The following is a 19,111-nucleotide window of genomic DNA, read 5'->3' as shown; positions in this document are numbered from 1 at the left end:
GAATGTCCACACTTACACTTCAAAGTGGTCTGCACCTCTATTCAAAATGTCCAAAGGGGTCTGCAAATGAAAAAAGGCTTAAAACCGCTGGTTTAGACCACGTTGACCTCTGTACTGCTGGTTACCCCATGATCAATACCCGAGTTAGCCATCTTAAACCCAGTTCAATGGTGTGACTGTAGTATATGCATACCAAGCTTCTCCAAGCACCCATGCTGACCTAATGACATGTGTAGCCTTCTGGTGCTGAGGTGTACAAATACTGCCAGTTTCAGTGCACTGCATAGCAAAATCACTTCTCGTTAGTAAGTCAGTATGGAGTGGATGTGCACAGTCAGAACTAGACATGGGACTGAGTGCCAGAAACTCACAAGTTTTGGCTCCAGCTACTGAGTGTATTGACTTTGTAAAACTAGGGTGACATAACACTAGCATAACTCCATCTAGGGCAATGCAGTTGCATCAGAGATTAAACTGGCCCTGTTGACTCTGCTACTCCTAGAACACTTGCATAAACAATATATCTTTAATATTAGACTTATATTTAATATTTGTATAAAACTATTAAAGATGGCTCAGACATACAGTATTGTGTTTGCTTTTTGTTTTACTCTGGAACAACCTATAACAGTTTTTAAAATGGTTTTGTGCTGGCACTGAAAGTTAGGAATTTAGCAGGAAGGAAAATAGCCCACTACACAATTAAACTTTTCCCTTTTTCATGCTCCTTGCTTAGCATCTTTATTTTTTCCTTGCTCCTTACTACAGTGCCCCATTTCTTGCAATGAAAAAAATATTACATAGTTGTAATTAAAGGAGAATATTGTGAATGGGATGGTTTGGGGGGGTTCGTAATAAGATACTGAACTGGAGCTTTCATTACAGAGGACTTGAAGTTAAAAAGAATCCATGTGCTCAGGTAGCCCAGTGGTGAATTAAACTAAAATATCCAGGTAGGTAACATTTACTGGCTTTAGTTTATGTGCAGTTGCTCTTGCACCTTTTTTGTCATGACAGAAGATCATATCGCATGTGGATTCATTGTCTTCAGTGGTAAAGATGATGACTAAATCATCACTGCAACTGCTTGGAGGGCTGTGGCTCCATTCTGTGACCTTCGCTGAAGGTTCAAAATGTTTTGCTTGCATTAAAGATTTTTATTTCCAAATATTTTAGTGAAAATGGAAATTGTCAATATGTCTTTTTTTTTTTTCAGTTTGGTAGTGAATAAGAATGAGTGCTGGAGGGGTTGAGAGGTCACAGCCTCTGACTGGGCAGGGTACTGACCCAGGTCATACTAGATCACAACTCAAGTCCTCCTCTGCCTGACTCTTAACGACATAGCATGAAAGTCTTTACTCTGAATCAAGCAGAGATTCTCACATGGGAGATGACATGCTTCACTCCCCTCACCTTCCTAACAGATGAAATAACACACCTAACATCTCTGCAAATCACTGTAATTTTGACAAAACAACATATTTTAGATGAAATTTAGTTTAGCTGACAAGTGATTCATACCTCTGGTCATCAGTTGATATCTGGCCTGGTTAAATTTATAGAAAGTCCAACAATTTTAACATTGTTTTCAAAACCAATTCAGATACAGCAGTGGGAAAAACTTGGCCAAACAGAATGTAAGTTTGTTCCGGGTCTCTCTAAAACACACTAGTTTCACTGATATAACTCTGATCCTGCAATGGTATGCTATGAAGGACCGCGCATAACAAATCAATGCATACTGCATACTCAGTGCAACAACAATCTGCTTAATAGATTATAGGAGAAGTTGAATCTCTCAACAGGAACTAGCCTAACAGAATTTTATATTCAACTTTTCTGATGCTTTGCACTCTGAGACTGTTTCCTGTAATCTGAAATCCATTGCTGGACAAATAGGAAAAACAAATACTAACTGGGCACACCTACACAAGGTACTTAATGTGCAGTAGCCTAACAACACTGCACTGTAGCACGTCACAGCATGGACAGTGCTAATATGCTACTGTTCAGTATTATTACACTACTGCACAGTAGCATCACTAAAAAGGTATTTGCTGGCACTATTGTGCAGTAACTCTAGTTACCGCACATTTAGTTAGTACTTCATTAAGCAAGTACTATATTAAATGCACAGTAACTCCTGCACATTAATGAACATGCAGACATACCCACTGTGAATATGTTAAATCCATATGCAGAATATAAGCCAAAGGTGATTATAGATCCCAGAAATAAGCTTTTCAGGAACATGTCTCAGCTAGTCAACTGTTGCTTTTTTTAAAAAAAAAAATACAAAATGTGCATGCAATTGCTTTGTTTCAGTTAAGCCTCAAGACTCTGGTCATTTAAAGAATCTGATCAGCTGAAGTACTGAAATGTGGCAGAAATGTAATGAATGCATGTATATGGCTTTCCTTCCCACAAGAAGCCTGTCACACAACATGGTCCACTTCAGCTGAGGCTCTGTACAGTCATATTTTTAGCTTGGCCACTTGAGTAAAACAAAGTAAAGCCAGTTTAATTTGGAGAAATCTGTTCTCGGCAAGACCTTAGAAAAAGTCATAAAGGGTCACATTTGCAGGGGCCCAGCAGGTAGCACAATGTTAAGGGGCAGCCAGCATGGGTTTATAGCAGGCAGATCCTGCCTGACTAACCAGATTTTCTTTTTATGACTAGGTCACAAAGTGTTTAGATGCAGGGGAGGAAGTAGATATTATTTACCTGCATTTTAAAAGGCTTTTGACACAGTGTCTCACCCAATTCTTATGAGCAAACCGAGTAGCTGTGATGTGGATTTTTTCACAGTAAGGTGGGTGAAAAACTGGCTTATGGGACACACCCAAAGACTGGTGGTGGATGGGTCGGTTTCTTCCTGGAGGGATGTGGGCAGTGGTGTCCCCCAAGGCTCTGTCCTTGGACCAGTTCTGTTTAATATCTTCATCAGCAATTTGGATGAAGGTGTTGAAAGCACCTTGTCCAAATTTACAGATGACACTAAACTATGGGGCATAGTAAACACACTGGAGGGCAGGGAGCAAATTCAAGCAGATTTGGACAGACTGGAGAAGTGAGCAGATCAGAATAGGATGCAATTCAACAAAGATAAATGCAAGGTGCTGCAGCTGTGGGGAAAGAGTCTCCAACACACCTATAGACTGAGGGTGGGGGGGGATCATTCTGAGAACCACAACAGTGGAACTGAGATCTCAGAGTCCTGGTTGATGCAAAAATGGACATGAGTCGCCAGTGTGACGAGGTAATAAGAAAGAGTGCAGTTAGCCTTGCTTGCATCAGCGGGAGTATCCCAAGCAGTTCTAGGGAAGTTATCATTCTCCTTTATGCAGCACTGGTGAGACTGCAGCTGGAGTACTGCATCCAGTTTTGGGGGCTGCACTTCAAGAGGGATGTGGATAACCTTGAGAGGGTTCAGAGGAGGGCTACTCATATGGTTGAGGGCCTGCAGGTAAGACCCTATGAAGACAGACTGAGGGATCTGAATCCCCTCAGCCTCCACAAGAGAAGGCTGAGAGGCAATTTTGTGGCTGCCTACAAACTCATCGGGGGGAAGAGGGGATCAGCAGGGAATAGGGGATACTCTGTTTACCAGGGCGCCCCTTGAGGTTACCAGAAATAATGGCCACAAACTGAAGAAGAACAGATTTAGATTGGACATAAGGAAGAAATTATTTATAATAAGGATTGCCAAAATATGGAATGAGCGTCCAAGGGAGGTGGTGCTTTCCCCTACCTTGGAGGTGTACAAGAGGAGATTAGACAGGCATCTGGCTGGGATTACTTAACCCCAGTGCTCTTTCCTGCCTGGAGCAGGGAGTCAGACCCAATGGTCTACCAGGTCCCTCCTGACTCTAGAAATCTACAAAATCCTTTACAGTTGTCACATTTGCTTCTGGGTACAAATGCACAATAGTGAGAGAAAGAAGGCAGGGTAGAGATGCACCTTAGAGACTAATTAAACAGACTATAGTTAGTTAGACTTACTATATCTAGTCTATTTGTCTAAAAAAGTGCAGCTCTACCTTGCCTTCTGCCTGACTTCAGACTGACTTCAGACTAACACAACTACTTACCTCTCTCTCCTCAGTATTTGTAAATTATAGCTGTAAGAAGGAAGCATATACTATGTAATCTGTAGCTTTCTAGATTTCAAGAATTTACACTGTTGAGTATATCATTCTGCTGAACTCTTGCCAATTGCCTGTGATTTTGGAATAACAGTGAAATGTATTATTTTGATGTACTATTGACAGAACCTTAAGCCTGCCTATTGAAAACACTTGTAGCTAAAGGATAAAAGAAAGTCTCCTCTTTCTTATGTTATATTTTTAACACGTAGGTGAGTTTCTTGATTAGAGTGACTTATGAGTATCAGGAGGTAAACTGCCTCTCACCAAGCAATAATCACTGTGCCTTCAGTAAAAGGCATTCTTTCCACAATGCAAAATGTGCAAATTCATTACTTTGTATTCATAATCTGCTTTCTCAGTCATACCTTTCTTTTCATGATGGTTACCAAGATAAATCTGGCATTCCTAGAATATGCCATTTAGTGCTAGGCAGGGCAATTATCATTCATCTTTAGGATGGCTTGGCTATATTCTATTAGTGATAAGGCATGATTCAAAACTGTAGCACCTTCCCACACAGTCTGAAACATTGCACTCTTTTCAGCAAGGTTAGAGCCTCTGCATATTATCCAGAGTATATGTAAAGTTTCCTTTATGCTTTAGCTGATGAAAGAGAGGTCCAATGCATTCTCCATTGAGTTTTGGACCCAGGCCCTATGTGTTAGAATCTCTAGATATTTGACATTAGGTCCAGATACCACGTAGGAAATTTAGGCTGGGATTCAAAATAGGCTGGGGGCAATGTGTCTCACTGAACTGCCTTACTGGAGTAGTATCTGAAGTTAGGTGGGGCAATGTGTAAATCAAAATGAGTCAGTTAGGTGCCTAGGATCATTTACAAATCAATGAAGAGTCTTCAGAGACTCCTAAGAGTGATTTAGATTTTAGCATCCTGGTGTTTTATGTAAAGAAGCAGTAGGCACCTCAATGGGCTATTCAAAAAGCCCAGAGATGCCAAGATGTAGCCAATAGAAACACTTAATGCACAGTAATGTGTGTTTGACTGTAGGCCCATATATCAAACTGTCCGTTAAGCATCTCTATTTGCATTGTGGAGTCCTACCACAGAGACAGTCACTGAGGGGAAAGACAGTCACTTGCTCAAGAAACCTGGCAGCAGGCTTGCTTCTGCCTTTCAACTAATGACTAAAATGTAAAATACAAAAACAGTGCTGGAAGCAGAGACTGGAATGTAGGGGGCTTGTACACGCCACGGGGGTTTAATTCAGTTTAATTCTCCCTCAATTGAAACAGTGGGTTTTTTAAACTACTGCTTCAATTTAGGGAGAATTAAACCAAACTAAACCCCCATGGTATGTACACAAGGTTGGGGGCCTGACCCTTACCTCCCTCTCTGGCAGCAGGGGCAGGGGAGTGGGGAGTGAGCTGCCAGTGGGCTGAGCAGTCCCTGAGCTGGGGGCGGGGAATGCTTTGTTCCACGGTGGCAGCACCCGCCGGGCAGGACCCACCTGCTGGCACCTGGCCCAGGCAGTTTCTTGGAGCACTGCAGCTGAGGAGGGAAGCACTGGCCTCCCCACAGCCACTGAGAGAAGCACTGGGCCCCCACGCAGCTCAGGCAAGCAGACTCCAGGAAGAAGAAGAAGAAAAAAAGATCAGGCTCGCTGCTTTTTTTTTTGCCCTTCAGTGAAGCCTGCCTGCACAGGCTGCTGCCGCGCCACGCAGCCTGAGCTGTGCAGGGCTCAGTGCTTCCCTCTGTGGCTGTTGTACTTTGTTAGGGTAGCAAATTAAAACACCTTGGAGGTGTTTTACCTTGCTACGTACCAAAGTAATTTAAAGTGCAATATGCCACCAAGAGTATAAACAGCAACTCCATTAAAGCACTGCAAAAGGGCATTTATTCCACTTCAGAGGCCAGTTCTGTGGTTTGTACAGAGGCTCTAGGATTTCACTCTCCCACAGCAGTGTCATAATCACAATATTAAGAGTCAGGCTCCATTCTTGCTTGCTTTCCTTTTGGTCTCCTGAATCTCATGCTATTAGCTGCAGAGTAGCCTAGCTTCATCAAGAAGGGTGGCATGCCTATTTTGTAGCCTGGTGGTTATGGCACTCCTTGGGAAAGAAGCAATGATGGTCCAAACCGTCTTAGGTTAAGGAAAAGCCTAAAGGTCATATGCTCCTCTTTTGGGCAAATGGTCTAATGACCAGGCTATTGGGCAAAATGTAGGTACAAAGTCCATCAAGAATTGTGACCTGAATTCAGTGCTGTTGATGCAAATTAGGTGGCAGAAAAATATCTGTTTCTTTTGGGCCTAGGTGGAGGAGTCAAGATGCTTCCTAACGATATTCAGATATTGTGATATGCCCAATTGAACAAATTGCTTCTGAATACATGGATGTCTAAGACACTTTGCAGTCCCAAATGGGGACACCTATGTGTTTAGAATTTAGATACCTGAAGAGTTTTATGCTGACCCAGGGCCATTTTGAATTTCTCTGTGGAACTTTGGTGGAGTTCAGGCACCTAAAGAAACACTTGGAATTTAACTCCTAGTGTTCTCACTCTGAGGTTTTAGAAGGGACCTGTACAGGTCAGAGATAAGGCTTTATAAAGTTTTAAAAATGCAGGTCTTTCCTGGGCTACAAAACAGACTGGATTAGTGAAACTGACAGTTTCACAGGCCTGAGTTAGGCAGGACCGAGTTATACAAAGGGAGCATCTTAGTCCATCTAATTTTTTTTCTGCATATTTCACATACATCTATAACTCTATAGCAGATTTTGGAGAAAGAAAGCCTTTGTTAAAAAAAGTCCCTCAAATGAAGGTGCTGGAGTTCAAAACAATATCCCTAAGGCCTTCCACCCAAATGGGAATACCAGATTTGACATTCCTGAGATGTCCGAGGTTAAGCAAAAATCCACAAAACAGAAATGCATATTTAAAACCACCTTTGTCCATCCTAAAGTGAGAAAAAGGGAACAAGTCCAAATGAAAAAAAAAAAAATTTGTAGGTCATCTTTAACAGTGTGGAAGCTGCTAACAGACTGGGGTAGAACCCAATAAAAGTAGTATGTGCATGAAAAAACTTCCTTCTAACATCTCTGGTAAGCATGTTGCTATAAATGACATTGCAGAAATTGAAATTGTAGACGTACCTCATCCCCATGCATATTAGCAATATACTTGAACTCTGGTATGCCAATCCTATGTTTGGTTGGACACCTTCCCAGAACAAGAACCCACAGGTTTCTACCTTTAAGAGGGGAAGGGGAAAAAAAAATCATTTTACAAAAAGTGTCAAAGAATACAAAATTAAAAATAAATTAAGGGTTGTCCATTATAGAACAAACCCTGCAGTCTATCCTCCACACAGCTTACAAAAATAGAACTCTAAAATAATACCTATTTATTGTTAGATATCAGAACTGTTTATTGTTTTTCCTTCAAAGCCCAAGTTAAATATGTATGAGATTATTTTCTTGTTTACCAAAACTGCACTTTTTGAAGTGTTTACCTATACTTTAAACAAATTCATTTTTTTCATTCATGCTTATTGAGCAAGATAGATCTGAAGATAACCACTAAGAATCAGCTACAAACAAAAACATTAAAAACACAACTTTGGGTAATACTTTGCCTGTCCTTAAGTAAACTATTTCAACACCATATAAAGCAAGAGTATCAACTTGCATAATAAAAATGTTCATGGATTGTTAGTTAGACATCTGGAGACATTATTGTAACCAAATGTATTTTTCTAAGATTAATATGGATAAAGAATGAGTCATAAAAATGAGTTAATTAGAATTACCATTAATTAGACGTGAACTAGAATGACTAAGAACCCTGATTTCAGTTAGGAAAAAAAATAGAGTTTTGGAAACTCATGAATCAAGACAAGCCTGAATCTTTTCATAGCACAAAAAGTGTCAAAATCACAAGATTTTGTTTCAGAAACCTTTTTTCTGAAATTAAAATGCTTTTTGGTGGGTTGCAGAAAAGGTGGCAGTTTTGAATGAAGTTTATTTCATAGCTGTCTGCCACAGAACTGCAGCAATGACATTGGACCAGGCTCATAACAAGGGCCAGAGCCTGATGGGTAGCTCAGAAACCTGGGTGTCTAGAAAACCTTTTCAATAGCCCACCTAGTCATGTGGAAAGGAAGCCTTCGGAATTCATCCGGGCAGAGCTCTTCTGGCAGAAAATATCCAGAATCAATTTGAATTAATTGATTTAAATGAAACTTTGGCTGGGGGTTGGGGGTTGTTTCTTGCATGCAGAAGACACACTAGAACATACAATGCCTAATGGTTAGGATACTCACTTAGGGTATGGGAAACAAGAGGCTCAAGTCCTGATCTGAATCAGAAAGAACAAGAACTTTGAACCTTGGCCTCCCTTATTGCAACTGATTACCCTACCCACCAGTCCACTGGTTATTTTGGGTCCAAAACTGCCTTTTAAAATGCTGTTCTGTCCTGATACAGAAAAATACATAAATAACAAATCTTAAATTTTCATCAGATGGGCAAGCCATTTTCTGCACAATTCCACCTGGATGTGCTGGCTCAAATCACGCTTTCAGATGGGCTGTAAGGAAATTGGAAGCCTGAAACTCCTGCTAGCAAGAAAGCTTGTTTGGTGTGTCAGATGTTTGTCAATTCTGACAAACCGAGACATAAAAAACAAAAAAATAGGGGAAGGGAAGTTTTTCACTGATTCTTTTTTTTTCTAACCCACTCTAGTGATAGCTCACTGATTTCTAACTAGGGTGCAGTGATACCCTAGGTGCTGTGAGACCCTGTTAAGGGTGATGCACCATATTAGCACTCTTAGGTACACAAACACCTATACAATTCACAAGATAAACCAGAGATTTCAACAGAAGAATTTCACTGTTATTTTTCTGGTTCAAGTTAAATCAGAGTCCCCCCAGCATGCTTTCCAGCCCTGGGCTGTGCTGTGCTGTCTGCACCAGAGAGCAGGGCTGACCCTGCCCCTCTGCTCCCTAGCTAGAGCAGGGAGGGCTGGCTGACAAGGGGATGGGGGTCAAGTGGGGTGGTGCAAACCTGGCTGGAGATGCAGCCCAGTCTACAGGGTGGGGGACAACTACCGTCCCCAGCAGGCAAACCCCAGCTGGGGTCTGGGGCTAGGGAGGAGTGTTAAATACCTCTTCCCCCACTCAAACTTACTGCAGACTGCAACTGTGGACTACAAATCCCAGAGGCACCTGGAAACAGGAAGAGGAAGTTATGAGTAACCCTGTCAAGTCCTGCTGCTGTGGTTCTGGACAGCTGACCTTGGGGGCAGCAGGAGAAAAAGTGAACACGCACAAGGGGGTCAGACTAGATGATCTGCTCAGGTCCCTTCCGACCCTAGAAACTAGGAAACTATGAAACCAGAGAGCTGTGCTCTAGTCCACCCCCTCCCCCTGGGGTTCTGGCCTAAGCCACTGCAGGTGTGTGGCTGCATTTCCTGAATCAAAAGGTAAATATCTGTTCACTTCTGTTTCAATTTACTCTGTGTAGCTTAGACTAACCTGCAAAGACTGAATTGATTCAGCCTCAGGCTTTTTGAATGTCTATACTTTGCCTGAGAACCAGCTGCTAGTGCCTAGGTCAAGTTTTACAATCATTACTCAGTGGAGCAGGCCTACGCTAGTTGCAGAAACTGCAGAATTTAAATGGGAACCAACATGCAAAAGAGCTTTGGACAAGAAGTAGAGCAATCAGCTTGAGAAAGTCCTGAGTTTCAGCAAATCTAATTTTACCATGTCAACTGCAAACCCTACCTGAAATACAACCAGAGCACACATTACTTAACTAGAAACACTGCAGTGGTGGTCCACCTCCAGCCCACAGGGCCTTGTCACCCAGCCTGCAGGGCACCCCAATGGATCTAGAAATTTGGCGGCTGGGGAATACAAGTTAGGTGGCAGAAAAAACTATCTGTTTCTCTGGGGCTTAGGTGGAAGCGTTAATTGTTGCGGCTTCCCAAGCCATGGCAATTAATGCTGCCGCCATCATTCCCTACTTGCCAAATTTCCAGACCCAATGGGAGTTCTGTAGGCTGGAGGAAACAGCCCCCACACTGATTTGCACTGGCGTGTGGGGCCACTCTATGGCTGGATTAAACACACAGGGCCACCCTGCACACTGACCTCAAGCTAGATGTGGCCTGCAGACTGACACCACCCCTGGGATCTAGCCTACAGACTAGCTCCACACCATTCTTCCAGACTCTGCAGGACCAGGAGGCTGAGCAGCACTGAGTGAATTCACATAAGACCTGTCCTATACATGTTGTGCAATCATACCTGTATGGTTGTTCCTATTAACAGCCTACTGTTATGCAGCATCTCAATTATAATTTAAAAAAACAACAACAAGGAAAAGCCATTTTAAGTGATGGGTACATATTATTCGTATTTAAACATATAAATTTAATTACACATAACTGTAATATTCAGAGTAAGAATCAACATGAAAGTGCATAGAAACAAAACCACTGCTTTGTTTGGTGGAATTGTGTGCCTGCTGTTTTCAATCAACATGCATTTTTAAGCTACTTATCATCAGATGTGTTGTACCTCAGAGTGAACTGTTTGCAACTGATTGCTGTTTGTTGATGTATTATATACACACTTTAGCCCAAATCAGACTTAATGTTGCATGTATTCAAATCAGAAAATATTTGTGACCATTAGAGCTTCAGTCTGACTATTTGATCATTTGTAGTCATGAAGCTTCAGAAACTTGCCTACACAAGACATTTGAAGAAGTACTATGGAATACGAAATGTTTGTTCCCCATCCTAAATATCTGGGTGATCAGTTCGATAACAAATACTGGGAACCCCCCATGCAAGATACATGTTTAATGTATTTATTTGATACACAAGCTGATTTTCAGAGCTAGACTGACTGGGAATTCTTCATAAAGCACAGCACGCACTCTCCTCCTCATCCACCTCAAAAGAGCCCTAAAGTTCACTTCATATTTAGTTAATACAATTCAACCAGGTCTTAACAACCAACACTGTTACTATCTAGTAAAACTTTACTGCACAAATAATCACAGTGGTATCAGAACTACCTGCAGAGTTAAGTTTCTACTTAATGTAAAAAAAGGTGATAGAATTTAGCCCACAGCAGCAAAGGCCGGACACAATAACTGATGGAAAAGAAACTAAGTATTTAAGAGTGTTATGCTACTGCCCATCACTGCAGCAGCTGAGTATCTTCAATAAAAACATCCCACATCAATAGCAAGTTCCTAATGAATTTCATAGAGTCACTGGCCCTTCTTCCCTTTTTGGCACAAAAATATGCTTTAAGTATATTTTTGATGGGGAGTTAAGATCAACCTTCTTCCCCCTTGGCAGGCCAGATGGGTAGTGCCCAATCTGTTTCTGGGCTGGATCTGGCTGGTGGCCCCGAGCCAGAACCCAGAGTGGAAGCAGTAGAGCCCTATCTGACTGTGTGGAATGGGGCAGGGGGCAGCACAGCCCCAATCCAGCCATGCGGAGCAAAGGGGCTTCAACCTGTCTCCAAAGCGGGGAAGGGGCTGTAACTTGGCCCTAACCTGACCACAGAAGAGAGCATAGTCTGGCCCTGATTCAGTTGTGCAGGGAGAAGGGAGCAAAAAGTCCCATTCCAGATGTGCAGGGGGAGGGGGACATGGCCTGGCTCTGACCTGCCATGCAGGGTTTAGGAATTTGGCAGTGCGGGAGGGTGGCAGTATTAATGGCCACTGCTTCTCTGCCACCACATTTCCTAACCTGTGGCCAAACCTACGGGCCAGATGCAATGGCTCCATGGGCCAAGAGGCTGAGAAACCCTGGATTAGAGAATAAAAAGGGCCTTTGAACTGTGAGAATCACAGCAGGGAGCCTCTCAAATAAGCAGGGCAGGGTGACACTTTAAAGACTAACTTGTTCAGAAAGGCATAAGCTTTCATAGGAGACCCTGCCCTGTCTTCTGCCTGACATCAAACTAATACAGCTAACTACCTATCTCTTCACAGACATTAGGCATCTTTCAGAAATGTGATCTCTGCCCCTGGACTGCCTGATATCCTCTGGAAGACTGTCCCCATAGCAGGATTTCTTTGACAGAGGATCCTTTGTCCCCAGCAAGAGTATTATCAAGGGGTTTGCAATCTGTACTGTTGCAGTTCACCTGTCACTATGACTCAAATAGAAATGTAGCTAAGGCTGCACCCATCACTAGTCATTCTTAGGAGTATAAAAACATTATTTGCTCTAGCCCTAGAATGAAAACACTTGAGTAAAACAGATTTTTTTTTAAATAAGTTTCACAATAAATGCTTTGGGAGGGGAAAGGTAATTGCTCTGGCAAAGAGCCACTCCAGTTCCCCCCCACAGAGATTCACAAACCAAACTATTTACCATATTTGCTTGAATACAAGATGAACTCCCCCCACCAATCAGTATGGGGGTGGGGCATGTCTTACATCCACACACAAGGAAATCTCATGAAATAATATGCTGTCCATCATTAAACTGCTGCCAAAAACAGCATGTGCTCAGCAATGGAAGCCAGCTATGAAGTTGATTAAACACAGCCAACACTGAGCATGACTATAAAACACATGGCCCATATTGAGCAAACATACTGATGAGAACCTATCACAAGGATAGGTTACTGAAGCCCATCTGAATAAAACATGTGGTAATACCCATTGCATGCAGTCCCCCTAGCACAGACCTTTTCAAGTCATGGTGAACGCTTAGGAACATGGGGTTAGGAACCACATCCTTGACCTCTGTGATTAGATTCACAGGAGTGGGTAAAATGCAGCCCATGGGCCAGATGTGGCTCACCAGGCCATTCTATCTGGTCTGCGGGACTCCTAAAAAAAAATCTAGAAAATGAATTTTTATCTGCCCGGCTGCCTGTTATGTGGCCCTCGATGGCTTGCCAAAACTCAGTAAGTGTCCCTCCACCTGAAATAATTGCCTGCTCCTGGGTTAGAACATCAAGGGAAGATAGCATGGTGTGAACTGCAGCCCCTTCAATTCCACTGCACAATGCAGCAGCATCCTGTCCTGTCACTCAACCCACAAGAACACCCTCCTCTCCCCAAGTAAGCTCACAAGACCAGAGCTAGACTGTTTCTGGGCCACTTTCAAGGACTGCACATCACCCCTTTTCCCTTTCTCCAGACCAAACTGAATTATTCTCACACCCTCAGTTTGCATATCACTTTGCTTGCTTCATGGATACAGCACATAACATTTGATCAGTTTAAATGCTTAATAAAAAGGTATGTTTGGTTTAAAACCAAGAAAAGAATTGTTCTCTGCATTTGCTTGGGCTTTACACAGTGGTACCCAGCTCATCCTAAAGTTCTGCTGCTACTGCTCATCATCCCAGGTCCCCAGGACTATCTGCTCCCACCAAACACTGCTTGCGTCTCTGTGTATCATCACTTCTGGGCCAATCTAGAGGCGGTCTCTGAGAAAGCCACCATAGTATCCCTTATATCTCCATAGTATCCCTTATTTCTTCCTTCTCTAGAATGTAGCTTCTTGACACAGAACTGAAAAAACCAATAGGGCAACTAGCAGCAATGGCCTCAAACTGAGGCAGAAGACATTTAGGTTGAAAATGAGGAGAAACTTTCTGACTATGAGGCTGGTCAGACATTGGAACAGTCTTCTTAAAGAACCTGTGGAATTTCCATTCTTGGAAATTTTCAAGAGCAGGTTGCACAGACACTTGGCTGGGGTGGTTTAGTCAGGGATGATCCTGCCTTGAGCAAGGGGCTGGACTAGATGACCTTGTGATGTCCCTTCCAGTCCTACTGTCCTATGATCCACTATTGCTGTCACCATGGTGTTGTTGCACTGCTGGGAAATTTAAGGAAAAGCTCCACATAGATAATAACTGAGTAGAGATGTGGGTTAATCTTTCCAACACCTATATTTAGACATCTGGATTATAGTTTGTATAAGGCTCATCTAAATATGCTCCCATAAAGTGAGCCCTTTAATTATTTTCTGGCATTTCCAGCTTCTAAGTATCAACCTTATCATTAAAGACTCAAATTATTTTTTTTGTATTTTGTATTGCATAGCTTGTAGTACTTGATGAATTTCCAAGATAGATGATGGGCGACTTATTTCTACATTCAGTGAATCACTGCTATATTGCAGGAGTTATGAACCGTTTTTGGTTGGGGTACCTCTGACAGCCAGTCAAGAAGTAGGCAGTCCCCCAGTGGCCAGTAGACAAGCTGGGGAGGGGCGGGGGCAGGTCCCCTGCATGGCACACAGCAGCTAAACCAAAAGTACTGCTGGCTTCTCTGCACCGCTGCCATATAACCCCTGGGGCCTTCCAAAGTACTCCCAGGTTGAAAAACCCTGCTATATTGGATAAATTCCACATATAAAATAAAGCTTTCTTTAATCAACAATAAGATTACTTCTTATTCTTGCATATTATATACTCTCCTCCTAACTAGTAAATCTACTAAATAAATCCAGAAAGCCTTTCTTCATACCAGCCTAAAACAGACATCAGCTGATCCATTAATAGCATTTCAAATAATCAAGCAAGCTTGCATCTGCAACCATGTCAGAGTGTAGGATACTTGGACTTTGAAGTGAATGCTGCTACAAGTCAGATCATGTAGTCCTTAGCAGTGTGATCAGATTTCTTCGTTTACTAGCATAAAATACCAATATCCCAAGCAAATCAGTCAAAGCAGAGGGAAGGGGATTAGGACACCAGATCCAACAGGAAGGAAATTCAATCATCTATCCACGCTCTGGTCAGCCCTGTTGGACTTGCGTCCCTTTTCAATTTCCCGTCTTGTCCGTTTCACTCACCAGCTCCCATTTCTCTATTTGATGTCTACCATCTCAATCTGCACAGCAACAGGTCTTTTTCTTGTTGAAATCAGGAGTAGCCAAGACTCTTAGGGCAGAGCTGTCCAACTGGTTGCCTGCCATGTAGCGTCTGAGGGGTTAATATATGGCCCCTGGGTTCCTGGTCTCGGCACTGCTCCTCTCCCCACCACTCCAATTGCCACTGGAGTCTCGGAGCTCCCCCTCCCTTCTCCAGCTTCTGCTGCCCACTCCTCCCTTGGAGACGAGGCTGAGGAAGCACATGGCCAGGTGGCTTGGGGAGACCCAGGGACCTTGTGAAGCACAGCATGAGGGAGTAGCATTGTACAGCATGTCATCCACTGCACAGCAGGAAGGACACATATGGTGCAGCTGACAGCGTATGCCTGCAGCGCTGGGGGTGGGAGAGGAGAGGGGAGCAGCGTAATAGGGCACAGTAGGCAGCTTAAGGCAGTGCAGCTTGCACAGTGTACAGCCAGGGACCCTGCAGACCATGCAGAACTTGGACAACCGTGTCCCAGTGTATGCACTAATGTATATTTGGAGCCATCTCAAAAGGGGAGGGGGAAACCCTTGCTCCGAATTACACAGCAGGTGTTATGTCCTAATAGTTACCTACAGGAAGGGAAGAGGTATTCAGAGAGCTGCTAATGCCTTCCAGCAGCTGCATGTGGATAAGCCAGAAACAAGTTGTTCTTACTACATTTGTATTGCTTCTGGCTTGTCCACACGTAATTGTTGGAACATTTCAGGACCTCCCTTTTGGATTGGGTTCCAAGTGTACATTTGTCCATATTACAGTACAACTGAGGGCTGTGTGGTGACCCAAATTCAGTTCTCTTTGATGAAATTTGCACAAAGTGGCTCTGCCCACCCACTAATTAGGAAAGCTGGCCTTGTTTCAGGGATCCTAAAAAATAGCTAAGAGCCAGGCAAGAATCTATGTTGATCCATTCATGCTCTTTTAAAACACATCATAAAAACCACACAACAATTCAACATGGTGAATAGGTCAAGTGCAAAAAACTCAAACTCCCTCAGATAAACTTGTTTATTGCAGTCACATTAACTTGTGTCTGTTACTTAATTCATCCTCCCTAGTACTGATTTTCAGATTAATTTGTCAGAGTTTTGTTTAATGTTAAGTAGGGCTGTGCAAAGCTTCGGTCCATGATTCAATTCGGAGAAGATTCGGCCCGATTCAGAGGCCAAATCTCTAAATCTGAATCGAAAAAAATGGGAGAAGCTTAAAATTTTCTGAATCAATTCAGAGGGTCTGAAAAGATTTGGAGGTGGTCTTTCAGGAGAACAGAAACTGAGAAGAACGAAGGGGAGCAGGGCAGGGGAAGGACTGACATTTCTAGCTGACCAGTGACTGTGATCTCTCCCTGAGTCCCCTTCCAATCACAGTGTCCTGGGGAGGGACATAGAAACAGTATATAAGCCTCTGTTTGCAGGCTTTCTGTGCTTTTGTGAGTTGTTTCTGCCTAAGCAACAATGTATGAAAGGTACTGGACTGGCTTGGCTTCCTAGTCAGTTTCTTACTACTTTTTGGTCTTGGAAAGAATTGGATATAGCTTAGGTTACTAATTAGAATCCCTCTACTTATCCATTTCTTTCAACTTATATTTCTTTTTGCATTTTTTTCCCAAAAAAAACTTTTAAAAAAGAAAGCTGTATTTCCCCTGGCAGTGTGATCCATCACTGTGCAGGGAAGCACATGTTACACATCATAGAAGAAATAGTCAGATATTATTACAACATAGAAGAAGTCACACATTCATAGAAGAAGGATATTATATATAGTTATTAATAGTATTAATTACAGTTATTAGTTACGTACAGATTAAAAACAACACAGAAGAAGAAATCAAATTAACACAACATGGAAGTCAGACACTCAGTCGAAGAAAAAGAAAAAAGGAGGAGGAGGAGGAGAAAATAGATATTTTAGATGAAACAACAGAACAGAACAGTAAATAAAACACAACACAGAAGAAGTAGTCACAGATTTATATTAACATCACAGAAGTCAGGGAGAAAGTCACAGAAGACAACACCAATCATATCTAGTACAAATCACACTAGGGACAGCACAGAACTCAGATACAGATTCACATAAGTCAGTCACAGAAGAAGAAGAAAATAGATTTTTAGGTACACTGTACACAACAATATACAGCTGTAAACAAAACACAACACAGAAGTCAGACACAGTCAGTCATATATCAGACTGAGGGTGTAGGGGAGGATGCAACCTCACTGGGGCACACTGCCATGTCGTGTAGAGACCCTAGTGCCAGTGAGGGCGCACCTTAACACAGACACACAGTCAGACAGTGAGGATGCACCTTAACACACACACTGGAGAAGAAGCTCCTGCAGGAGAGGAAAGAAGGGCTCTGTCACAGTCTGGATTCCTAAGATGCTGCTGGTACTACTGTGCTAGCGCTCACTAAGTTATTTTATACCTGTTGTTATTTAAAGAGGTGGACTGGACTGAGGCCGTATGGGAGGAGGCAGCCTCATTGGGGCAAACTACTGTGTCGTGTAGATGCCCCAGCACCAGTGAGGGTGCACCTTAACACACACAGACACAGACAGACACAGACACACAGTGTCACCCACCTGTCATGGGTTTTACCTGTCAGCAGGCTGAGGTTCAGGGTCCTAGAAGCCAGAACCCCCTGCACCTATCTCCTTGACAGTTGGCAGGCTTCATGGCCACAGTGGTGCCTAACAGGTCTGCAGTTTTCACCCTGCTGCACCTTAACACACACACACAAAGTTACCCATGCCACAAGCTTTGCTTGTCAGCGGCTTGAGGTAGTTTCCCAGAACCCCCTGCACCTCTCTCTTTGAAACCTGGCAGGCTTCAAGCCAAGGGGCTGCCATCCCTGAAGTTTTCATCTCCCTGTGCCTTAACACACACGCAGTGTTCCTCATGTCACAAGTTTTGGTTGTCAGCAGCTTGTGATGCAGTTTCCCTGAAACCCCTACACCTATCTCCTTGAAACATGGCAGGCTTCATGCCCTCAGAAGGGGCTACCATCCTTGCAAATTTCATCTGAATCAGCCAAAAAATAAAAAAGTGATAGGTATTTCAGTGATTTCCTATTATACTCTATGGCCAAATCTCCAAATTGGCTCTGAATCTTCTGAAGCTGATTTGGCCAAATCAATTCAGAACAGCAATCCGAATCTCCAAACCAAATCACTGGCCTCCAAATTGGCTGAATCTGAATCGAATACTTCCTTATTTGCACAGGCCTAGTAATAAGCTCTTTAGTAGTAGGTTGCTGTCTTTTCTAGCAGGCCTACCACAAAGGAGCCCTGATCTTAATTAGGGCATGTGGGTGGTAGCATAACAAAGAATGGGTGGTAAAACTAACTATAAAAATGTAAGCAACATAAAAACTAAATTGACCTTCTTCAGATAGTTATTAACTACTTATGACAGCACTAGAAAGCTACCCCATTGGCTCCAGATGCACATAGTAAATGAAATTCTAAAGAACTTAGAACAGTGATTCTCAACCAATGTGCAGCAGTACCCAGGGGTGCTATGAGCTCCTTTTAAAGGTGCTGTGGGGTGCCATGAAATATTAGCACTTTTAGGTTTTTGAATTACATATAGGCCCTTAAAAGATAAACCCATAGATTTCAAATAGGATTCCATAGTGTCAAAAAATACACACACCAACTTGAACCTGTTGGGAAGCACCCAGAAAGATCACAACAGAAGAACCGTTCTATTATTTTTCTGTCAAAAACAGAAAAAACAGAGCAGGCATTTTCCAAGGCATGCTTTGACTCTAAAAAGGCTGAGAACCACCAGCTTAGAATCTAAAGAGAGGTAACAGACAGGTGAAGGGGACAAACATTTAGGTGAGGGTGAGGGCACATTTAGGTGAGGGCAGAGAAAAAAAAAACAATATGGCATGCGTAATCATAGAATCATAGAAGCAGGGTCAGAAGGGACCTTGTAGATCTTCAAGTCGGATCCCCTGCCTGGGCAGGAGAAAAACTGGGCTCATATGACTCCAGCCAGGTAGGCATCAAGCCTCTTCTTAAAGACCCCCAGGGTAGGAGCCAGCACCACTTCCCTTGGAAGTTGGTTCCAGATCCTAGC

At 42.9% G+C, this 19,111-nt stretch overlaps 1 protein-coding gene across 1 annotated transcript in view; it reads right to left on the bottom strand.

The window, feature by feature from the left end:
• CPM (carboxypeptidase M) overlaps positions 1-19,111 on the bottom strand; it is a 64,941-nt gene that overhangs the window by 22,648 nt on the left and 23,182 nt on the right. Inside the window, exon 2 of the mRNA XM_019543246.1 lies at positions 7,263-7,360. Coding sequence (XP_019398791.1) covers positions 7,263-7,360 — 98 coding nt within the window. The remainder of the gene's footprint in view (positions 1-7,262; positions 7,361-19,111) is intronic.

This window comes from Crocodylus porosus, unplaced genomic scaffold, assembly GCF_001723895.1.
Source record: "Crocodylus porosus isolate Cpor-Errol unplaced genomic scaffold, CroPor_comp1, whole genome shotgun sequence".
NCBI lineage: Eukaryota > Metazoa > Chordata > Crocodylia > Crocodylidae > Crocodylus > Crocodylus porosus.
The sequence above is the reverse complement of the archived record's forward strand: the minus strand, read 5'-3'. Positions and strand labels throughout refer to the sequence as shown.